The sequence below is a fragment of the Arabidopsis thaliana genome, chromosome 2, assembly GCF_000001735.4.
Source record: "Arabidopsis thaliana chromosome 2, partial sequence".
Classification (NCBI taxonomy): domain Eukaryota; kingdom Viridiplantae; phylum Streptophyta; class Magnoliopsida; order Brassicales; family Brassicaceae; genus Arabidopsis; species Arabidopsis thaliana.
In genome coordinates this window covers 14,818,721-14,841,687 of record NC_003071.7, presented here as the reverse complement: position 1 = coordinate 14,841,687, position 22,967 = coordinate 14,818,721, and the positions used below count along the sequence as shown (strand labels likewise).

General features: G+C 36.8%; 7 protein-coding genes, 3 long non-coding RNA genes, 1 other non-coding gene and 1 pseudogene across 18 annotated transcripts; 4 read left to right on the top strand and 8 right to left on the bottom strand.

Annotated features, from left to right (window-relative positions):
* Positions 1-996: 996 nt before the first annotated feature.
* AT2G35220 lies at positions 997-1,081 on the bottom strand. Its single transcript is given in 2 exon segments — positions 997-1,032; positions 1,043-1,081. It is a non-coding gene; the product is annotated as a tRNA-Met (tRNA).
* Positions 1,082-1,624: 543 nt separating this feature from the next.
* On the bottom strand, positions 1,625-1,845 carry AT2G08720. Its single transcript, NR_140396.1, has one exon. It is a non-coding gene; the product is annotated as an other RNA (long non-coding RNA).
* On the bottom strand, positions 1,772-2,661 carry AT2G35215 (plant/protein). The gene has a single exon (NM_179911.3). It carries the CDS (start codon positions 2,390-2,392, stop codon positions 2,072-2,074), a length of 321 nt encoding a protein of 106 aa, NP_850242.1. The 5' UTR covers positions 2,393-2,661; the 3' UTR covers positions 1,772-2,071.
* Positions 2,662-3,536: 875 nt separating this feature from the next.
* On the bottom strand, positions 3,537-5,626 carry RPA (root and pollen arfgap). 2 transcript variants are annotated; one of them, NM_129074.3, is made up of 7 exons: positions 5,414-5,626; positions 5,190-5,308; positions 4,642-5,062; positions 4,314-4,577; positions 4,099-4,224; positions 3,920-4,021; positions 3,537-3,828 (listed from the first exon to the last, which is right to left on the bottom strand). In NM_129074.3, the coding sequence occupies exons 1-7, from the start codon at positions 5,480-5,482 to the stop codon at positions 3,742-3,744; spliced, it is 1,188 nt and encodes a 395-aa protein (NP_565801.1). In that variant the 5' UTR covers positions 5,483-5,626; the 3' UTR covers positions 3,537-3,741. The 2 variants fall into 2 exon arrangements, with proteins under 2 accessions (NP_565801.1, NP_973603.1); NM_201874.2 differs by having other exon boundaries at positions 3,539-3,828; positions 3,920-4,011.
* Positions 5,627-6,345: 719 nt separating this feature from the next.
* On the top strand, positions 6,346-6,622 carry AT2G08715. Its single transcript, NR_140395.1, has one exon. It is a non-coding gene; the product is annotated as an other RNA (long non-coding RNA).
* Positions 6,623-7,021: 399 nt separating this feature from the next.
* On the bottom strand, positions 7,022-7,840 carry AT2G35200 (DUF740 family protein). The gene has a single exon (NM_129073.3). It carries the CDS (start codon positions 7,798-7,800, stop codon positions 7,195-7,197), a length of 606 nt encoding a protein of 201 aa, NP_181064.1. The 5' UTR covers positions 7,801-7,840; the 3' UTR covers positions 7,022-7,194.
* Positions 7,841-8,270: 430 nt separating this feature from the next.
* NPSN11 (Putative plant snare 11) lies at positions 8,271-11,062 on the bottom strand. The gene is made up of 9 exons (NM_129072.4): positions 10,525-11,062; positions 10,339-10,431; positions 10,133-10,264; positions 9,961-10,055; positions 9,757-9,836; positions 9,549-9,605; positions 9,324-9,416; positions 9,146-9,220; positions 8,271-8,804 (listed from the first exon to the last, which is right to left on the bottom strand). The coding sequence occupies exons 1-9, from the start codon at positions 10,599-10,601 to the stop codon at positions 8,709-8,711; spliced, it is 798 nt and encodes a 265-aa protein (NP_565800.1). The 5' UTR covers positions 10,602-11,062; the 3' UTR covers positions 8,271-8,708.
* A 486-nt stretch (positions 11,063-11,548) lies between these two features.
* AT2G35180 lies at positions 11,549-11,823 on the top strand (annotated as a pseudogene). The gene has a single exon.
* A 20-nt stretch (positions 11,824-11,843) lies between these two features.
* Positions 11,844-14,328, bottom strand: AT2G35170 (Histone H3 K4-specific methyltransferase SET7/9 family protein). Its single transcript, NM_129071.3, has 3 exons — positions 13,052-14,328; positions 12,341-12,599; positions 11,844-12,256 (listed from the first exon to the last, which is right to left on the bottom strand). Exons 1-3 carry the CDS (start codon positions 14,071-14,073, stop codon positions 12,083-12,085), a joined length of 1,455 nt encoding a protein of 484 aa, NP_565799.1. The 5' UTR covers positions 14,074-14,328; the 3' UTR covers positions 11,844-12,082.
* Positions 14,329-15,247: 919 nt separating this feature from the next.
* On the top strand, positions 15,248-15,488 carry AT2G08710. Its single transcript, NR_140394.1, has one exon. It is a non-coding gene; the product is annotated as an other RNA (long non-coding RNA).
* Positions 15,489-15,493: 5 nt separating this feature from the next.
* Positions 15,494-18,914, bottom strand: SUVH5 (SU(VAR)3-9 homolog 5). Of its 5 annotated transcripts, none has more exons than NM_001336550.1 (3): positions 18,799-18,864; positions 18,598-18,716; positions 15,494-18,054 (listed from the first exon to the last, which is right to left on the bottom strand). In NM_001336550.1, exon 3 carries the CDS (start codon positions 18,016-18,018, stop codon positions 15,742-15,744), a length of 2,277 nt encoding a protein of 758 aa, NP_001324387.1. In that variant the 5' UTR covers positions 18,019-18,054; positions 18,598-18,716; positions 18,799-18,864; the 3' UTR covers positions 15,494-15,741. The 5 variants fall into 5 exon arrangements, with proteins under 5 accessions (NP_001324387.1, NP_181061.1, NP_001324389.1 ...); NM_129070.3 differs by having other exon boundaries at positions 15,526-18,138; positions 18,799-18,914; NM_001336547.1 differs by having other exon boundaries at positions 15,526-18,138; positions 18,598-18,703; positions 18,799-18,914.
* Positions 18,915-19,665: 751 nt separating this feature from the next.
* Positions 19,666-22,722, top strand: AT2G35155 (Trypsin family protein). 2 transcript variants are annotated; one of them, NM_129069.3, is made up of 6 exons: positions 19,666-19,977; positions 20,305-20,861; positions 20,957-21,100; positions 21,176-21,416; positions 21,544-22,044; positions 22,130-22,722. In NM_129069.3, the coding sequence occupies exons 2-6, from the start codon at positions 20,358-20,360 to the stop codon at positions 22,477-22,479; spliced, it is 1,740 nt and encodes a 579-aa protein (NP_565798.1). In that variant the 5' UTR covers positions 19,666-19,977; positions 20,305-20,357; the 3' UTR covers positions 22,480-22,722. The 2 variants fall into 2 exon arrangements, with proteins under 2 accessions (NP_565798.1, NP_001323461.1); NM_001336546.1 differs by having other exon boundaries at positions 19,666-20,139.
* The last annotated feature ends 245 nt before the right edge of the window (positions 22,723-22,967 follow it).

The following is a 22,967-nucleotide window of genomic DNA, read 5'->3' as shown; positions in this document are numbered from 1 at the left end:
ATATATATATATAGATTATTACATATATAAAATTTATGAAATTATATTCATCAAATTAATTTTAAAATAAAAGTTAAATAAATTAAAATTGTTTTTGATTTTTTATGTTTAAAAGTAAAATATAAATTCTTACGGAATAGATCTGATATCTCGATAAAATATGGATATTCGAATATTGAATATCCGATTAGTTGCAAAACATATTCATATATTAAAGTGATGGTCTTGACAAAGCAGATCACGAATACCACCAAAATTCATGAATTCTACTATGTATCTACCCATTACTTACACACAAAATTTGATAAACGGTGTTTACAGTTTGAAAAAAACATTTGATTCGCTATAACCTAAGAGAAAAGAAGAAATTTAGAGAGAAATAAACTCTTTGTTGTTGATTAAATAAAAAGAAATCGAAATACTATCAATCAATCTATAAACTTTGTTAGCTGACAAAAAAAAATCGATGATAATTTTTAGATCTCTCGTTCTCATCTTTTTTTGTTCGTTTGTCTCTAAGCGCATATCATGCTTTCCTATTTATAGAAGAACCACGCCTTTTAGTCTTTTACCCTAATCACCGTTGGATTAAGAGTTAGATATTCAATTTCTTTTAAGGTAAGATTACATGCAAAATTTGAGGATAACTGTATGAACAACAAAGATTGACGACGATTTTATCCAATAAAATCTGCGTTAATCTTATCCATTATCATTTAAATAATCATTTCATTTCTTTTCTTCAATTTATTGGGTTTATTGAATTTATAATGGATTTGGTCTAATCAATATTAATAATAAAATTATACTACATAAATACATATTTCAACAAACAAAAAAGAGAAAAAGAAAACAATTATATATCTTTCTTTAGGTGATGAAAAAACTTTTTTATAGTACCTACCATTATAATTATAGTTGCACAGTTTTATAAATTATGTTTTGTTTTATCTGCACAAAAAAAAATAAAAACAGATGTTAGAAATAAAAAATGAATGGGGTGAGAGAGGCTCGAACTCTCGACCTCAGGATCACTCAGTAGCTATGAGACCTACGCGCTAGCCAACTGCGCCACCACCCCAATTGCTAATTGATTTATATTTAACGTTTATATCTTTATCGTACTGTTGACAAGAAGTCATGTTTAGGGAGTTGAATCAGAGTGCTAAGGCACGTGCATATGAGTCTTGTGAAGATTGGTCCTTGTACCAGAATTATAATGGATTGCATATCCTATAAATAGAGGTCGTAATTCGTAAATAAATCATACGCTGCGTGATCATTGTTGTGTAACGAGGACTAGATGTTTACTCTATAATTGGGGATAAAAATTAGGGTTTGTGTACTCTGTTCTTATCACTTGCGTGTATGTATCTATTGCCGGTTTTAGGTTTTTCAATTTTATATGTTAAGGGTTCTATTGGTTCTTACTTAAATGCATTACACTTAATGGTATTGAAACTGATGAAAAAGCTAAACGTTTATTATAGAAAATCTGTGTTTGTTATTTTCTGCGTTGAATGTTAATGCTAAAACGTATATATACTATTGTGCATGGATGAGAACAAAAAGGTTCATGAGGCAGCATTAGTCTCATGATTTGTGTATGAAACAACAAGAAATGCAATGCACGTATAGGGAGAAGAAACGGCTGGGAGATGAAGCAGAGTTTAAGGGTTATGATTCTTATTAACATAAGTGTCACACACGGAGAGATTGGAAAGCAGAAGCTAGATTCTAGAAAGATGAAAAATTGAACCCTTTTCAAGAAATTTTCATGAACTCTATAGGGATTCACATGATCTTATAAGGATAAACATCTAAGGGCAAACTCTCATGGACTCGAGTTAGAAACTTCAGGTCAGTTCTTATATATATAATCTTCATTAGGAAAATGAATTCATATATATGAACTTTCACAGATTTTCATTTTGTCATGTCGGATCCAGAAAATCCGTAAACTTATCGATGTCTTAAAATTTTCTGGTTGGATCCTTATGACTTGAAAACAACAGAACATGTTCACAACAACAACAAGAACATTGGGAGAAACCTAGCAAAAGGATCTGTCTTATTCCTTTATTGTCTCTTCAATTCTTAGCTGATCTTTGTGTTTCTTTAGATCCTCAAAACTCCAATCCCTTCTGATCCCACTGCTTCTGACCAGCTTGGGCTCGTCCAGTTCCCCATAGACCATGATGTCCGCACTGTAAAGCCTGCGATGACCCTTATTGACCCGTCTCACTACGGGCAACGATGATCTGTTCCTTACCATCTTTTCAAACGCTGACGTTGCGAAGTTTTCTTTAAAGCTTGAATCTTTACGGCTTCCCATGTCTCTGTCCGAGTCTGTTCTTTGCAAGATGTGGCAAGCGAGGCAGTTCAGGCTCATAGTTTCTGGTTCTTACGGAAACCGTTATCGAAATTGAGATATTTTTTAAAGGGGGTTATCTTCTGAGTTTGATTTGCTTAAATTGATAAGAAAAGGGGAATTAAACCTCTACTTCAGGCTGTGGTATCACAAAGAGAGCTCAAATCTCAAATGACAACCTTTTGGGGATGTTCCTTTTAGGGTTCTCTGGTTGTTTGTTTGACAAGAAATCAGAATTTGAGTACAAAATGAAAACGTATATTAATGGGTTTTGATTGTTTTCTTGTTGAGGAATTAGGGGATAAAAAACTAAGGTCTCCTTTTTTTGGCCAATAAAGAAAGAGAGATGACAACAAATAGGACCTCTTTGGGTCGCACTTTACTTATTATTAGTGTTTGTGATAAAAAAAAGAGTTCTTATAATAGATGTTTTTGTTAGGTTATTCTATTTTAAAGGACAACTCATCATTTTGAGGGCTAATGTTAGACTATAATCCTAGTTTACCAAAACAAAAGAAGATACATGAAATGGGTGTATGTTTTCTAATTATTGCAGACTAGTAGTAGCTTCTAAAATTTTGATATTCTTAAGAGATTCAACTATTTTTCGACAAAAAAAAAAAAGAGATTCAACTATTTAAAACAAAAACAGCACATTAAAATTTATCATGATGCTCAAGTAATTTTGGACTTGAGGCTCCTTCACCTCTTCAAACATGGCTCCACAACACATATGTTAGCTTGTTTCTCTCTATGGAAGGTATCAACTATGCGAGTGAAAATTTGAACTAATGATGCGATGAATTCATATCGAGTTCATAGATACATTTAGAGTATGTCAGTATGTGGAAAGCCGTAACGTACAAAGAACTTGACCACATTGTGCCTTGACTAGAGAATTTCCCTCTTTTTTCGTTTTGGCTATTCATTTCTAAATGGGGAATAATTTAAATGACCCTGTTTACAAAGCATGGATATCAACGGTGCATATACAAGATGATTAAATAGAGGTTATGTACTGTTTGTTGAGCTTTGGGATGATCGATATTCACTTAGTATAGCAGATTGCTCACAATTTTCTGTGTTCAAATAGTTTGGAATGGTTCACAGGATGTATATGAGTAAAGTCCGATGCATCTAACTATCTAAGACAATAAACGTCGAAATGCACACAACATATTTTTATTTGACAATTTTTACAAAGTAACAAAAAATAATCTCAATTATACAAAATATTGGTAACTTTCAATTAAACAAAACAGAGTTTCCCTAGTAAAAGAATAGGATAACTGCTTTTGTAAATGGAAATTAGAGTAAGAAAAAATAAAATAAAAAAGTTTTGATGGACTTTAGAGAAAATTATGAACATTTCAAACCCATAAGCTGGAAGCAACAGAGCCAAGCTTCTTCTTTGTCTCCTCTGCCATGTTCTTCAATGATGATATGTCTTGTTGTGCCTAACACATTTATAAGACGTCTTAATGATGACAAAACTAATTGTTGTTATTTGTAGTAGAAAAATAAGCATGATCAGTATTGAAATGAGACCTGGAGAGATAGGCGGTTGAGAAGATCACCCGCAGTGAGATCAAGAGGGAAATCTCCATCACCGTCTCCAAACAGATCAGCACTAGAGATTGCTGATGAACCCTGTTTTTGAAAATGTAACTTAAGGCAACAGGAAACACAAGTATTAAGTAGTTAAGGTTAACTAAGAGGAAACTTACAGAAAACTTCTTCAATGAACTTTTGGCCTCAAGATCAGCAGAGTTGTTGTCATTTCCAAAGTACTGAGCAGAGGATATTGATTTGGCGTTTGTGAATTTCTTCCGTGCTTCGTCTGTTTCTTGAATCTGGTAAATACTAGAGACGATGAGTACAAAAAGAATCTACTCAAATCTTACAACAGTTTAGATATTTAGTACAAAAGAGTGAAACTCACTTGCAGTTTTGAGGAACTTGTGATTGGTTTCTTCTGAAACCTGCCTCCGTTCATCTCCAACTCTTCCTCAAAGAAGCCTGATGATTTTGGTGGAGCTACATGACTAACGACTTGAGGGCTCATGTAATCTTCCCTGTTTTGAACATTGTCCGCATAATCAAAACGAGAGGAAAACGATGACCTGGCTGATTTAGCTGAAACTGGTGATGTCGCTTGTATAATAACAGATTCCTCTGGCTTTTGATCATAAAGAGTCCCACTCGACTGCAAGAGGAAAAAATGTGAGCTCTCATTACAAATTCTATAAAGAGGAAAGAACATTACTGACCTTAGTAGTTAGCTTCCGGGCGCCAAGTCCGCCAGTTTTGCCTGTCTTCTTAGCACCAAGAGGTTTCTTAACGCTGCGAGAAATTCTTGGTGAGACGGGAACAACATCAGGCTTTTCTTGCTGCTTTAGAGTATTACTCTCTTTAAGAGCTTCACTGGTTTTGATGCTGGAGAGTCCATTAGGCACTTGTGTTGAATCAGGAGGAGATGGAGGCAAATCCAATTCTTCCTCAGCCTTGCTTTTAGCAACTTCTTTAGCAAGTATCTGTTTATACAAATCAGCAGCTCTTGAGGTATACTTAGCCTCGGTTTTACCTCCATCGCTCCATCCGTACTGTTTGAAAAAGACTTGTGCCCTGTTGTTTCCTCCATATATCATCATTTTCAATTGCTCTGAGCTCCATGAATCTAAATTGGTTGACCTAAAAACAAAAAATGAAGATCAACACAATTTCTTGGCTAAAAAGCAGATTCTCTAAACCCTAGATTATTAGGAAATGTCTCTATAATAGAATCAGAAGATGAAAATGAATGAATGAATCAAATGACCTGACGAAGCTAATGTGGACGCCAAGACTCCGATGAACAGCTGAGCAATCGATGCAGAGAAAGATCCCGTAAGTAACGGAAGCCCATGTTGGGTTCTTCGCATTGCAATCAAAACAAATCTGCAAAAAATATTCAAAGATAAATCCTAAATCTGTCAGATCTGATCGACGAACTTCGAGATCTTAATCGAATCTATAGATTCTGTAGAACATCGTTAACATTACCTTATTATCTGATTTGGCTTTGAGTTTCTTAAAAACAGAGATCTTGTCATTCAGATTCTCAGACGCCATTGTAGGGATGTGAAACAATATTCTCCAGAAATGAAAATTCCGGAGATGTGAAATTTTCGAATCGAGAGGAGAAGAAAAAAAAGAAAGAGAATAAAAATTCGAAAACAACGCAAGAAATCGAGGGGTTTATAAATGAGGTTGCTTAAGATCCAGCCGTAAGGTGAGGTTGGTATATGAACTGACTATTATAACCTTTTTACTCTTCTCTCGCGCGTTTTATTTTGTAACGGTAACGAGAGGTGGTTAGTTTATTACCCAACGACCCAGTTTTACATTTACCCCAACTACGAGAGGTAATTTTCTTTCCTCCGTAATTAACCCTTTTGTATCTGGTTATTGGTTTTGACGTCATTTACGTTCCATATTAAGATGGATTATTTCATGTAATCAAGTAATTATTGTACTGAATTTATTTAACTTCTGTTTCTTCTTTTTTACTATAATCAAATCATATGAAGAAAACTAATTAGCATATTCTGTGCGTACCATCGGTAGAAAGAAAACTAATTAGCATATGTCTAATAATCTCCTATATGAAGAGCTTATATAGATAAAAGCAAATTCGATTGTATTTATCTTTTGTTAACGAAAAATATATAATTTATTTCTTAATGTATAAGAACCAGTTTAAATTATACCTCTATTGATTTGGGTTTGTTTGTCAATGTATTGACTAAAGTCAAAATTAGGAACACCAAACACATGAGTTAGTTTGGGAGTGGCCAACAATGTAAAATATCCGTTAAAGTTGATGTACAAGAGACCAAGAAAATAAGATTGGTATCGTTGAGATTAATGTACTCTTGTCAAAATGTAGCCATAGCTCTTCTATATTCTTAGTTTTGTATGATATGGATTAAAATATTATATTGGGTCGATTTAAGAAGAATCAAAAGGTTGAGGGAATTATTTTGAAGAAAGTGGAGAAGTGAAGGGTAATGAATTTGGTGATGATGACAATGGAGAGAAGGTGCAACCGTGTGCGTAGGTTTGTCGCCACTCTTTGTCGGCTCTGTTCTCTATCTGCTTAACAAGCCCTCACATTTCCCTATTTCCACGTTCTTCTTTAGGATATGGAGACGGCTTCACTCACGTGTTTGGTAGGGCTTCCACGCACATGTATCCATGTTACTTCTTCCCATTTTCTTAAAAATATATTTTAAAAGCCATGAAACTTTTTTACTTCTCGATAATTGAGATTTTGTACTTTGTAGTTTAAAACATCACTATGAGTATGTTGTGTTCTATTTTTTTCTTCTGAAGACTGAAGATTTGTTACATTTGGAATATAAAAATTTTCTTGTGAAGACTGAAGAGTTTTACATTGATTGAAATATAAAGTTCTTGAAGGAATAAACGGTTAGGTTTCTAATAACTAACAATGATTATTTTCAACATTCAACTGAATTTAGATGAGTTTAAAATTCCCTGATCAAAATAACAAAAGGAGGTTGATGGTACTACAAATAAGTTGCACCTATTTTCGTAATCTTAAGTTTGTCGTAAGTACTATGTCGATAACAGAAAATTATCGGCATGAACCAAAATTGTAAAGAGCAACATGAACATCAACGAATTTATCAGGTTCATCCGATTTTTATGTATAAGTGTAACATCAACATTTTCATTATGAAAAGAAAACATTAATCAACTTTTACGTAAAACAAAAGGAAAAAAAAAAACAGAACACACGACTAGAATAAAACTAAAAGTTAACCTCTGTACAATGGAGATCTTTGTTGAAAAATCATCTTGGAGACTCTTGATTGTCTGAAAACCTTAATCGGACTTGGAAAGTACCAACCATTTCCCTTACTAGTCACCGGCGTCGGTGAGAATAGAACTTCTCCGGCAACGGAATTCGACTTCTTCATAACCTTAGCAGCCTTTATTTTCGTCTCTTCTTCTCTGTTTCCTCTGAACAATCTCCATAGCCAACGTCCACGACCCGGTTTAAGATCCTTCTCAGTTTCTAATATCGGTTCCGGTTTAGCAGACCAGAAATAAGGACCCGTAATCGATGTCGACCTCCGAAACGCCGGTTCGCATTCAATCAAGTTGGCAACACGGCCAACCGACCCAATACGGGCGAACGAAACGTCACCTTCTCCACGGGAAGACACGGAGGCGCGTGGAGTACACGAACAGGGAAGATCGTGAGCACAATCGGGACAGAGAGAGGAGAGGCGTTCGTGGAGGCAATAAGGACAAACACCGGCAACGCAGACAAAACGACCTTCGTGTCTTGAGCATTTCTGCCAAACGCTGCCTCCTCCTTCGTCCAAACGCAAATTCGTTTGAGTTTTCTCGCGTTGCATTTTCTTGTCTCTGAATCTCAGTTGCTTGTTGTGAAGGAGAGAGAGATGGAGAGATAAAGGTTTTAATATTGGAGTAATCAAATAAAGATTAATCCACTAATAAGCCCCACTCTGCTTAAGTCTTAACCATAACCGTAGTTAGTCAAACTAACTAAAGCTTAACTCATCAGCTCCGAATTATATGCCTTGATTATCGATCCCTCGCATATCCTTTGTAGATTTACGACTCACTATTACGTGGTTAATTTAGTAATTGTAGTTAAAACTTTCAAATTTTTATCTAAACTCACTGATATATATTAAAATTTCCCACACTACACATTTTTTTTTGTTACATCAATTAAAAATTTTCTTATTAGAAACTCTAAAAACATCATTGTTGTTACATGAAACTATGATACAGATTAGTGCAATTTGTAGATTCGGCAGCTTGTAAAATCGTATTGTTTTTTTGGTCATTGTTTGTAAAGACTTTTTGGTCTGTTTACCGTAATTTTTTTCGCTGATAATGAGAGTGAAGTCATATACTAATATATATCGGATATGATACAACTCAGTTACAACTTTGAACCAGTGAAACAAGTTTTTATTACCAGAACATGAAACAGAGAAGACGTTTTAAAAATACACGTACATATGATAGAACACAAAAGAGTCATCCTTATACAAACACATGAGCTAAAAAAGATGGTTTTGATCCTGGGTTTTTAACGAAAGGGAATTTGATTCCTGTGACTGCTCAAATGTGCAGCAGCCAAGAGCCATGTGAATCGAAACTGGTTACTTTCTCAAGTGAGGCGGTTTCATCTACAACAACATGACTAAGGGGAGGATCAAGATGTGTATGGGACAAAAAAGTGTGCAACGTACCAGTATTTTGAATGGTGTGAAAATGAGATATTTTTTTTTCAGTAATGGTTCCAGAGCAGACGTCTGTTCATGGCTGGTGGAGCTAGGCCCACACCCGGTATGTCGCGAATGTCTTTGTTGTTTGGGTTCACAATCTATACAAAAGAAATAAAAAGAAGAAGTTACATGTATGATAATGTGAACAAGATAACAGCGTTGGAAGGAAAGATATTGCAGATGAATCTAGAAGTGAGATCAAATTAACAATCACATAGGAGACAACTTTATATATTGCATAACTGAATAATGGAGAAAGACAAAATTGTGGGTATTTGTGCTTTTTATAGGTTCTTCGATCAACAAGGTATCCAGCAAAGTAAAAAACATAACCTCATATTATTCAAGAAAAAATAATGATGAACACCGAAATCTATTTAACTCAAACAAGTATCCAAGTGTGTGTGCACATTTGAATAAGAAAGGAGATGAGATGTACCTTGACGATGATGATTGCTATGACACCAATGACGATAAGGAAAAGAAATGCCATAATACATTTGTCAGTGGCAACCTGATAAAAGAAGGACAGAGAGTAAGTGAAAGGGACAAGAAGGAGCTGCAGATAACAAGTAATGATGATATAAAGAAGAAATAAGGAGATTTATGAGACTAACCTGCCTACCAATTTCCTTGACCAGCTTGGAGGCTTTCTTGAGTGAGAAATGAATAGAATCGAGCTCATTGACAACTCTACTCATTTGCTCGGTCTGAACAAGGAAAATGTAAACTATCTTAATAATTCTCAGAATTCACACACAAATACACAATCTTGGAAAAAAATGAGATTCAGGTAGAAGCAGGACTGTTTGGAAAGAAACAAGTGTGGGCTAACTACACACCTGAGCCTTGAGAGCTGCTGAAGTATCTGTTCCCACATTTATAGTTTCTTGTACAATCTGTTGTCACAGACACAAAAAAAGCAGTGAGATTTTGCTTTAGTGAAGATGGAAAAATGGACACAAGTTATCACATGGCATTCACGGCTCCATGAACATTAGACTGAAATTTCAAGAGACAATAAGACATTCATATAATCTGAAAACGGACCTTTTTCCCTCTCTCAATAGCTTGATCTGTGTCATCCATCATTGAGTTTCCTTTATCCATTAACTCTTGATTGGACATGTCTGAGAGTTATTAAGTTTCCAGTAAATACTCTAGTTAGGTTGTATGTAATCATATAACAACAAAGTGCAATAAATATCTATCTCATTGTTAGTTGGTCGCAAAATACGAGATTTAAAGACTTACTTGAAGCTAATAAGACATTTTCTTCCATGTGTTCTTCTCCAGGTCCATCGAAAAGATCTACTCGCTTGTTATTGCTTGCTAGGTTTGATGAGTATCTGTATAACCATCCTCATTATCATCAATCACCATAAATATGAGCATCAGTTAAGCAATTAGCAAAAGTGTGACCTACTTCTTCTTAAGAGCAACATATGAGTTGAGTTCCTTAACCATAGATTGTCGTCTATCGTTCAACATCCGGTTAGTGCTGGCATCATTACCGCTTTCCAAGCTTTTGATTTCCCTATCGAAATCTTTAATAAGGCTGCAAAGAAGAAGAACAAGGCATCATCATCATCATCATTGGATAATCAAACACCAGATTCAATGAATGTATACCTCTTACAGTCACGCATTTTGTCAGTGAGTTCTTCCAGCTGCCTACTCTGCCTATTAGCATCTTTGATCTTCTCCAGCTTCTGGAATCCATTTCTGTAGAAAACAAAAACATCAAAACATTATTATATAGACACAAATACCAAATCACAAATGGAGAGAAAACGCTAGAGAGAGATTCATTCTCACGATAAAGCACGGAAGATGTCATTGATTTGTCCTTCGATCTCAGCCAGCTCTTCGCTAACCGCTGATATTGGATCCATCTTTACACAGATTCCCAGAAAAATTCAGTGCCGATATACAAAAGACAACAATGTCTCTTCTTCAGATCCACGCGAGCAGTTTTTGAAAAATGTCGACCACGAATCGACTCGCCGAGATTAGATCCGATGGATCTGAAATCGAATCACCTCCAACGAAAAGAATTGAAAGCCTGGTGTCAAAATCGCCGAGCAAATCGTAATAACAGAACCCGTGTTTTTTTTCTTCAGATCTAAGAACAATGTGGATGTTCAAAATCGATAACGAAGAGATAGATATCAAAATCACGAGCACGAGCTCTCTCTCCCCTACACCCAGATTTTATTTGTTTTGTTTTTCCCTAATTTCTCTCGGACATTTTTTGTTTTTGTTCTTGGGGAATTCTAAAAGCTAATTTTTTGCCATTGATTTGGCTCGAAGGGACGAAAATGAGAGATTTTGAAAAACTGCGTTACCGAAAACCAGTGGGACCCGCCACGACATCGTTTGTCAGTGTTGGAACTCATATAACCTGGGACGTACGATTGGTCACCTCTCCAGATCTGACGATCCACACTCTTTACATTAGCTTAATTTTGATAATTGACTTTAAATGAAATTAAAATAAAGAGCACATCATAATAATTAATTCGAAAACGAAACAAAACTTTCAGTCCTTCATTAAATTAGAATCGTTTATTTATTATACAAACCGGTAAATGCAAAAATCGAAATCCAAACTAAATTTGAAAATAAGAAAAATTAGGACAAAGAAAAAAAAAAAGTGTACTTAAGAAAAACCGAATTCAACTAATTAAGGGAAGTGTATAATGTCATCTAGCTTGGCCCAAATAAAAACGGCCTAAATCCTTGCTTTTAGTTCATTCAAATAAATGCTTCATAGCATGAGATGTTGTCTGCTGTGTGAATCATAAGATCCCTCTTTTGATTTCAGATTTTCAGCCCATTTTACATTGTTTCTGAATCTGTTGAAATGTTGTCTGTTAAGGGACCAGATATGGTGCCAGTCTTAGGAAGCAAATCAAGAAGATGGAAGTGAGTCAGCACAGCAAATACTTCTGCTAGTTCTGTGGCAAGTATGCTGTTAAACGGAAGGCTGTTGGAATTTGGGGATGTAAGGACTGTGGGAAAGTTAAGGCTGGAGGTGCCTACACGATGAATACTGCTAGTGCTGTAACTGTTAGGAGTACCATCAGAAGGCTCAGAGAACAAACTGAGAGCTAGACTTCTTCTACTCATACACAACTTTTCAAGACCAGATTCATCTTTTGTTATAAGACTGATATACCAGATTCTTCTAATTGTTTAATCAAGATAGGGATTTTTGGCTACATGTATGTCAGTTGCATTCTATGAAGCAGACCCAATTTTTTTCTTGTTGATATACAAAGATCATCTCTAGTTTATTATCTACAGTTTCAAACTAGCTTTGCTCATAAAGGAACAAGAAAACCTGTTAAGGAAGATCTCTTCTAACCTATGCTCAACAATTGGTTTCAAGATCGCCATCATTCCTGTGAAAGGTCTGGGATTGGACAGCCTTCACGGCTGCTACTCTAGCTGCATTCGCTGCTCTATTTGCAGCCATCACCGCTCTCTTGATCCTCTCTTCCACTTTCACAACTTCATGTGCTTTCTCAGCTGCTTTCCTTGCTTGCTGAAGGAGAAAGAGAGAACAAGCTTAGTTTAATACATATATGGTGTTTGCAGTACTAAAGATAAACTACTAGTTAACTTTTACCTCAACAGCATCAACAACTTTGGAATGGCTTATGGTAAAAGATGATCCAGGACGGATAGTCTGCTCGGTAGGACAACTGAGTACACCGTCTTCCCAATGACCGGCTTGTGTATCACCATTCCTGAAAGTATACATACCAAGCCCTTGCCTTCTTCCCTCGTGCCAAGCTCCTTCATACTTATGCCCGTTCGCAAAGTGATACACTCCAAAACCATGCATCTTGTCTGCAAAATACTCCCCAGCATACGCATCACCATTTCTGCAACAGCAGCATAACTCCAAGTTAAATGTAGTTTTAAAGCCATGGTACCGCTAAAGCATACTGGACCACCAGTGCTTCATGCAATTGCTTAAGATCAATGCTAACTGAGAGTAACACAAAAGCCTAAACTTTGATGTTCACTAGACTAGCTTATAAGGTGAGGATAACCACAAGAAGCAGGAAACAAAACCCAGTTATCCATCTGATGTCAGAAATCGAAATTGAAAACCTTTCAGAGGTCCTCCAGATTCACACACCCAAGTGAACAAGGGCAACAATAAAGAGAAAGACAACTACACGACCCTTCAAAAACAATGGAACTCAAGATAGCAAACACACTTAGACGAGCAACATATACAGGGATCTAATGCACCACCATTACAGGTCAAAGCACAACCATATTCCAGAAACTCAAATGACTATGCAGAGTAAAAAAGAACAATGCTGACCTGAAATGGTAACTACCAAGGCCATGTTTGACACCCCACTTGAACTCTCCGTCATATCTACTTCCATCCTCAGAGGTATATACACCACAACCATGGCACTGCCCATTAGACCATTCACCAGCATACACATCTCCTGTATAAAACGTATAAACTCCAATTCCATGTCTTAGACCTAACCTATATTGACCTCGATACCTACTCCCTTTAGACCATGTTTCTACTCCATAACCATCATATTTCCCATCAATCCACTCTCCTTCGTATTTGCCTTTCATAGAATAGTAATAAACTCCACTTCCTGAACACTTTCCTCTATGAAACTCTCCTTCATACATATCATTAGTGCCATACTTCTGAACCCAAGATCCTGAATTTGTCTTATTATTCTCCGCAACTGGCTTCGACCCAATGGACCAAACAACTCGGTCAGTGCTCGGCTGAGAGGAAGAGAATCTGGCAGGGATAAATGTCAGCAAGCGTGCGACAAAAAGACGAATTGATGTTAAGTGAGGAAGAGCGAATCTGAGAGAGATCGAGAGGATGAAGGATAAAGCGATAATCACAAAGACTAGACGAAGGAAGATACGAAGATTGATAACAAGGAAGAAGATGTATAAAGGAGGGACAGCGAGAAGAAGCAAGAAACGAAGATGGAAACAAATCAAACGGGCTCTAAGGGTATAGCGTAGAAGCTTCCTCAAGAACCGAGCAATCACAGGACGATAGGAAGAAAGAGAAGACAAAAGATTTGATGGGAAAAATGAAGAAATCGATCCTGATCGTGCCCGTGCGCTTCTTCGTCGGAAATGGTCAACACCGGTTGGGATATCAACCGTGTGATGATGATTCTGACCTTGGGGATGATTATACTTAGTGAAGCCAGAGCCTTTATTATCAATGGCGGTTCGATTTTTATTCTGGGTCTGATGATGATGATGAATCGGATTGGGGATTTGGTTTGGATCGGAATCGTCTTTCCCGATTAATCGTCGTTCTGTTACAGATGATTTCTTCAGATGCATTTACATAAAGAGTATGGAACTTGGAAAGAGGATTTGGGGAGAAATGGTAGGGGATTTAGGGTTGTTGAAAATTAGGGTTTTTTCCAAATCAAAGCCTCTGGTTTTTGTTCCTAAAACAGTTTCCAAGTTTTCGCGAAGAAGAAGAAGAAGGAAGAAGAAGAGAAGAGCTCAATTTTGAACTTTTGAAACTAAGGTAAGAGATCCACGTGAGAACACAATAAACACCTCTTAGTTTCAGTTATTTACTAAAATGCCATCCATTTGCCACTTGTTGACCCAGTCCTTGATGACAATTTTTACTTAATGATTAAACAAATTATTAAGAGAGCTTATTCTCTAAGATTCCAAAATTGTGTGTATCTCTAATTGCAAAAACTTCAGGTGATTTTAAAGTAATGGTGTTTTATTATATGGTGTATTTATTTTTCTCTATTTAATTTATTTGGTGGTTTGGTTGTTAATTACCAACCAATAATTGTTTGTATGTTTATTTTAGTGAGTTATAATTACAATTGCGAGCTAACCTCCAAAACATAAAATCCAGTGAACCCGGTTAGAATTTTGTAAAGCCTTTCATCAAAAAACAAAACACACATCAATATTTTTAAGAAGTGGTTTGAGATTGGACAAGACTACTTTCAGATAAAGACAAGTTTAAGGTCATAAAAGCAATATCCAATCACTAATTTTCTTAATCTATTTACAAAAACCCATAATTAATTTAACAATAGTAAAAAAAAAAAAAAAAAAACTCTTGTAATCTAACCTAAAACTAGTAAAAAGACATTTGTACATGAAATTAAACAGCTAGTCAAAAATCCTGAGATATGGCTGATATAAACGATAGATGGTCATGGAAAATTAGAGACTACCATAAGGCCAAAGCAGTCTAATCACCAAGAATATCTCAATGGAGGGATAAGTTATAGCTTTTTTAACATTTGTTATCCAAAAATTTCATGGCCACCCATACTATATATACACATCATGATCCTATCTATGTACACAATTGTTATCTCTATCCTAATTCAAGAGTAATCTTTATGGATCTTCAAAACCTTTATGTACTTTAAAAGCTAAAAAACAATGTGAAATAAATAGTTTTGGAATCAACAATAAAGAATAATGAAAAGTGACATAGTGGATCCCATAGCTATAAATTAAGTAATAGTAACAGTAATATCTTCCTTTTCCCAATTTCAAATCAAACCAAATCAGCGACTGAGATTTGGACAAACAAACAAAGAAGCTAGCTACTTCTTTGGTGCTTAGTAATCACTAAGACAACATCAGTATGATCAAGTTTGAATTCGGTTCAGACAGATAGTGAACTCATGTAATTTACTTGGCTTCTGGGGTTTCAGGTGTCATCATAAGTAACAAATCTTGTAGATGCAAGAAAAACACACACACACAAAAGAACCCATAGTTGCAATAACGCAACAAAGTGTATGAAAATAACTATGAAATACTTGGATTATGGTGAGGTTCAGTGAATAACATAATAATGAAACAATGCAGCTAAAACATGACAACACTAATTGACACCAATTATGTCATACAATGTGTTGAAAATTTGGCTAAAGCTGTCTTCTAATTTGCTTATTCAGACAGAACTGAACATCAAGGGGGAAAATGAAGAAGAATACAAGTGCTAACAACAGCTTATTAGTAGAGCCTACCACTACACTCAGCGGAACCACAATAGCAAAATTTCTTCTTGATATTACCATTAGAGTCGTATACCTGATCGATCTTATAATTGTAGTCGTACGAGAGTTCCTGAAGTGGAGGTATATTGTCCAGTGCAAAGAACATAATGTGAGGTATTCTTATTTCCTCATGGTCGTACAATACGTCCTGTGCGTACAGATTCGGCGAGCAGCTATGGTTTATAAACCTCCCTATGTTCCCTTTCTGTGCTGCGTTTATGGTGAACGGATCATCCTCGTCCCCGAGATCAAAAAGATACTCATCTTTCCCGGTAAGGCTTTCAGCTTGTTTATCCTCTAGAAGCTCTCCTGCGTACTCACAGATGAAGCTCCCGATAGGAATAGATTCCAGCGATCTCACTCCCCAACCTCTTGACTCCGTTTTGAAGATCTCCAGCTTGATCTTGATCCCGTGCTGTGAGACTCTCATGTTGCAAGAAGGTGGGCATTTGCAGTGTGGGCCACACTCATAGACCAGGGGCTTAATTTCAACAATGGCTCCATCGTAATAAGGTATCTTTCCACCGTTTTTCACAATGCAGGCACAGTTTTTTGACTTGGAGCAGCCGTTTGTGCAACCGCAGCTCTTTGGAGGAATTGGCCGGCACCAATCCGGATATATCATTTTAGCCGTGTAGATAAACGGTGGCGGTTTCTCATCGTCTAAATTGTTCACAGCGCATATGGGTAATGTCTCTTTCCCTTCTGTGATATCAACATTGCAAAGACCATCCCGGAACTCAGATTTTTTCGATTTCGCAACCTCTTTCCAGGGAAGCTCGGGTTGTCCAGGAATACGCCGTAGTTTGAACTTGAAGACGAGTTTACCGTGAGACCCGGTTTCTTCCCAGTACTCTTCCACCAGATACAATCCATCGTAAACATAATTCTTTGCAACAACTGATGATTGTAATGTCGTATTTTTGATGCCTCTTATGACCCGCACAGGGTTCTTTTTGTTTATACTGTTTTTCAACGCAAGGTTTCCCGTTACAAGCTGCTGGTCTTTGGGTGGTTCATTATTTTTCTTTTTCCCCACATTTCCGCCTTGACCCGTGTAGATCAAGACATCAGAGTTATCAAGCACGTCATTATAACCTCCCGAGGATACAATACTCGTGGCAACTAGTTCCCCACCGTCATCTTTCATATAGTCGATACCACTTTGACTTGGTCTATGTATACCAAGAAGGTTCAGCTCCATTCTATATTGAAATTCATCGCCAACCTCAACACCAGGCACAGTTCCAATAATCTGAGTACCACTATAAAGATTTTTCCCTTTACTCTTGAGAATTTTCGAAGCCTCGCAAACCACTTTGAAATTGCCACCATCTCTTTTCCTAGGCCTTGCTTCTTCCTCTTGCATAATTTTTTTACAAGTTTCATGGAAAAGACGCATTGTTTCCTTAACTTTATACCGAGCACTATCCCCACTGCTTGAGCAACTAGGAAGCCCACCATTTGATAACCGAAATTTACTAGCTAATCTCTTTTTATCCAGGGCAACCCTCTCACTATTCTTCCTCATAGATCCTTCACCATAATCTCCATTCCTCTTCTCGGAAGGCTTCACTGGTGAAGGCATTACAACCCCTTTGTCTGTAATTATCCAAACCTCTGATTTCTCAAGTTCCAAAACCTCTGGTGATGGACCCAAATGGTCTCCAGAATCTGACTTCTCCAGAACCAAGTTTTCCTCTTCCACCGATATAGAACGTTTAGCGGTCTTTCCATTCTTTGAAAACTTGCTCCCCATATTTGGAGATAAGTCTCTCCCAACAGAGATCGTTCTTCCGTGAAGCTCCTTTGTTCCAGTGATGCTTTTCCTGCAAACAGACCCCATCATATCTTCCTCTGGCAGGCTTATGCTTGGAGGATGGACCTCCACCATATTTTGCTCACTTGTGTTCTCTGGCATATTCCTATCTTTCATAGGTTCTTGCATGTTAACTCCAAGAGATTCAGCTCCTTCGGTTAACCCAACCGACATGTCATTACAATCAACCGACTTAAAGCTATCTCTTTCTGCAACAATTTCTCCAGGAATCAACTCAACATCAGCTTGAGAAGAGAGAACACAAACATCAGAAACATTCCTGGTCTCGTAAGTCTCAACTGTGAACTCCTTCTGCATTCTTCTCGATCTGAGCTGCCTGGTAATCGATCCAAAATCAGGTGAAAACTCACTTTCCGCAGCAACCTTAAACCGCTTGGACTTCCTCCGCCCCATAGGATCGGTGTAACTACCATTTATTGCTAGTTCATCCTTAGAACAAGGAATACCACCGCCATCACCACCGCGCAAGGAACTAAGTATTGATGACTCTGAATGTACCATGATGCCCAACGCCTACTCAATGTAATACAAGAATATGAACTAAAAACACCATCCTAGTAAGTTACAACAAAGCATATTAATTAAAAAACACCATCCTAGATTCCTAGTAGTTACAAGAACGCGTATTGATTAGAAAAGATTGCAATCAATTAAATTGAATATCTTTGGCAATGCATGTTATGATGATCTAAGTTCATCATCACAATTAACCAACAAAAGAAGACATGCAGATCTTCAAAACCCATGATACAGTTTTGAGTAACATGTGAACGAATCAGTACGCATTAATCCATGAATCATAAGAAATCCTTATCCACATTTTCCAGAAACAGACTCCAAATCTCGAAATTATCAACTTTTAAAATTGTTAATCAATCGAGAGATGGAAGCGATTGATAAGATCAATTTCGAGTCTACAAGTAACAAAAAATAAAAGAATGAAGAATAGAGAAGAAGGGTACAAAGATTTACCAGAAATGAAGGAAGGAGTAGTGATAATGGCGGAGATGACGAGTCGATTGGCCGGAGCGGGAGATATGTGAGTCGCCTACTCAAATTGGGTTAATTTGGCATTGTCCTGCAAAACAAAACTAAACAATCAATTTTAATTAAATTCTGTTTTCTCTTTTCAAGGATTCAATTTTTAATAACTCAGTCAAATAAGTCACTCACATAATTCTTATGAACAGAGTCCTAGCATGCATCTTTGGCTCTGGCTCTATAACTTCTTCAATTCCTATTTTATACAAGTTCATCAAGATTAATTTATATTGATGATGATTTAGGGTTTTAGTGGATCTCTTTTTTTTTTTTTTTTGTTGATCAAAGCTTTTTTAGTGGATCTATGAATGTTTTTTTTTGGAAATATAATCTTTGAAAATATTATAAATCTAGAGATTTGGTAGTTTTATTAAGTAATATTTTTTGGAAAAGTAATATTTGAAAATATTCTAAAAATCTTCTATTCTTTTCTTTTAGAAGTTTCTAAATAATGATCTCCAGAATAATATAGGAAAACAAAAGTTTAAGTATATGTGATTCAATGTTGCATGATCTAGGGTTTTAATGAATACTATTTTTATTAAAAAACAACTTTTGAAAATATCATAAATCTTTAGATTTTTCTCCGGATTAATTTATGTTTGGTTTTCTCGACATTATTTCTAACATTATTTATTTTCTATCTTTTTAATCGTTTTGTTTGTTTTACGTTATCACCCGTTCGGCTTCTATATCAAAAAAGTTCGATATACTATTTTCTATTATAATCGTTTAACCTTAAATGAAGAACATATTACGCTAAAAATAAATCATAAAATCTGAATAAATCATAGTGAGTTGATGCATTTTTCATTCTATTTTTTCGTACTTATATTATATTAATTTAGTAATTTCTCATTTAACTAACAAATAAAATCCTTATTTTTGTCCTTTTCCATAATTTCTGTAATCAAAATCTAAAAAGAGATAAAATAATAAGATAAAAGCAAAAAGAACTTATAAAGTAGTAGAAGAAAAACAATTTAAAAAGAGATTTGTATTGGTTGACATTATAATGTGATAAATTAATTCATGCGTCGACAAAACAAAGAAAAAGGAAGATAATTCTCGCTCTACTGTATTCACAACCACCATCAACAGTAACTCCAGATTATTATGCAGCTCCTATTGCTCTTCTCTCTCTGGTCTTCTTCTTCTTCTTCCTCCTCCAGTTTTCTCTGCAATCCTCACTTTCTCTCTCTCCCCATCTCTCTAAATGCAGCTACTTCTCTTTCATCACTGCTGATTCTCCGTCTTAGCTCCCATTTCTCCATGAAGTTCTCGCAGCTACTCCGACGAATTGTGCTGTCGGTGAGTTTTTCGCGCCTTCGAGAATCTTCGCTGGATTATCTCAAAGTTGATTTCTTTAGGCTTCTTACATGATGTTAGATTCTGGGTTCGTTTATGTTTTCTTCCTTCTTTTGAGGCGTTGCGTATCATCTTGTTTTCCGATTGTAATTTGAAAATTTCAAGGTAATTCTATAGGTTACTTGACTTGTAGGGTTCATAAACGAAGTTTGGGATGATTTTTCTCTTATAAAGAATCAAAGATGCCATTTTTAAGTTTATATCATCAGTTCAAGTGTTGTAATTTAGGAAGCTGAAGTCTCTTCTATCTCTTGTTTTGCGTTGTGACAGAGGTGAAAAAGGTACGGTGGTGTTATCTTTAATAAGTAGCATTGTAAAAGGAGATGAATTTGGGAGCTTGGGGTCAGAGATTCATCCAAGCAGCAGCTTCTTCTGAATCGGAGGATTCTGCTTTGGATTTGGAGAGAAATCATCACTGCAATCACTTGAGTCTTCCATCATCTTCAAGTCCATCTCCTCTTCAGCCATTCACACTCAACATCCAACATGCTGAGAGCAATGCCCCTTACTTCTCCTGGCCTACGCTCAGCAGGCTTAACGACACTGTTGAAGACCGAGCTAACTACTTTGGTAATCTCCAGAAAGGGGTTTTACCAGAAACTGTTGGCAGGTTGCCATCAGGACAACAAGCCACTACTTTGCTTGAGCTCATGACCATCAGAGCGTTTCATAGTAAAATCCTGCGCCGCTTCAGCCTTGGTACTGCGGTTGGGTTTCGGATCAGCCGTGGTGTTCTAACGAATGTTCCAGCGATACTTGTCTTTGTTGCTAGGAAAGTCCATAGGCAATGGCTAAATCCAATGCAGTGCCTTCCTTCTGCCCTTGAGGTGGAGTTATCTTGTGTTCTATTCCCTTCTACACATAGCCTTTCAGAAATTTTATCGGAGCATATATGATAAGCGATGTGTTCATTTCATAATAGGGTCCTGGAGGGGTATGGTGCGATGTAGATGTTGTGGAATTCCAATACTACGGTGCTCCTGCTGCAACACCAAAGGAACAAGTTTATAATGAACTTGTAGATGGTTTGAGAGGAAGTGATCCCTGCATTGGCTCTGGTTCTCAGGTACATCGTTGTTTTTTCCTTCCATCTTCTGCAACCTATAAGCGTAAAGTCTCAGTTTTGTTTCATGTTGTGTAGGTTGCAAGCCAAGAAACATATGGAACCTTGGGAGCTATAGTGAAAAGCAGAACAGGTAACCACCAGGTTGGTTTCCTTACCAATCGGCATGTCGCAGTTGATTTGGATTATCCAAGCCAGAAAATGTTTCATCCTTTACCTCCAAGCCTTGGACCGGGTGTCTACCTCGGTGCAGTTGAGAGAGCAACATCGTTTATCACAGATGATCAGTGGTATGGCATATTTGCTGGCACAAATCCAGGTACTCCAGTTATAATTTCATAGCAAATCTCTGCATCTTTCTGTTCAGGAACTGGCATATTTGGACACTCTTGTTTCATACTGAGTACTGACTATACAGGGCATCTTTCATATCTATCCCAATGCAGAAACGTTTGTGAGAGCGGATGGTGCCTTTATTCCTTTTGCAGAAGATTTCAACACGAGCAATGTAACTACGTTGATAAAGGGCATTGGTGAGATAGGAGATGTGCACGTTATAGACTTGCAATCCCCAATTGATAGCCTTATTGGGAAACAAGTTGTCAAAGTTGGAAGAAGCTCTGGATATACCACCGGAACCATAATGGCTTATGCATTGGAATACAACGACGAGAAAGGGATCTGTTTCCTCACGGATTTTCTGGTCATTGGTGAAAACCAGCAAACTTTTGACCTTGAAGGTGACAGTGGAAGCCTAATACTCTTAACGGGTCCAAATGGTCAGAAGCCACGACCAGTTGGGATCATTTGGGGAGGAACAGCCAACCGAGGAAGACTTAAACTAATAGCCGGTCAAGAACCCGAGAACTGGACAAGCGGAGTTGATCTTGGTCGCCTTTTGGATCTCTTGGAGCTTGATCTCATCACATCCAACCATGAACTTGAAGGTTTTAGAACTCTTTTCCTAGCACTTGTATGACAATGGTTCCCAAGTTCTCATGACTTGTTCTTTTGACTTTTGTACACTTGCAGCAGCAGCAGCAGCACGAGAAGAAAGAAACACTTCGGTTACAGCCCTTGATTCAACCGTTAGCCAGTCATCCCCGCCTGACCCGGTTCCATCAGGAGACAAACAAGATGAGAGCTTTGAGCCATTTATTCCGCCTGAGTTCCATATAGAAGAAGCAATCAAACCAACACTTGAAGTTGAGGAACATATCTTCATTGCTCCTATATCGGTTAACGAGTCTACTTCCGCCATTAAAGGGCAAGAGATACCCAAATTGGATAATCTCATGGCTTTAAAGAACAGTTCCGAAGAAGAGGTTAACATATCGTTGCATCTAGGTGAGCCCAAACTAAAGAAGCCAAAGTTTTTTTAGCTGAACCAGGAAATTGATCTCTTATACCAGTTTCCGGGTTTAGATTGGTTTGATGGCGATTTGATTAAACCCCCGAAATTTTATGTCGTAGTTGTGCATAGTATTATTATTCTTTGCGGACAATAGACGTATCGGGACCAAGTTCTGTAGCAAAATTGTATAAGCTTAAGTTTGATGAAATTTAAAGGTAATCACTAAAACCCAAATGGGACAATAAACCGGTGAAGATTTAGAGTTTTTAATTTTGACTCATGAATCTGGAGAAAGAGCCCTCGTTAAAAGGAGTGAATCAATCCATAGGGGAAAAAGTTTTGTCTTTTTAAAAACTAAAGAACCAAACCTTAATAGAAGCAGCTCAATGTGTGACAACTTTCCACTGGCACTAAGATAAAGTGACTAGCGATGAGTGCAATTATTGAAATAGTAGATGGTAAATATTACATACAAGAGTAAAAATATCTTTATGTCAATGCTTAATTCAGTGTTTC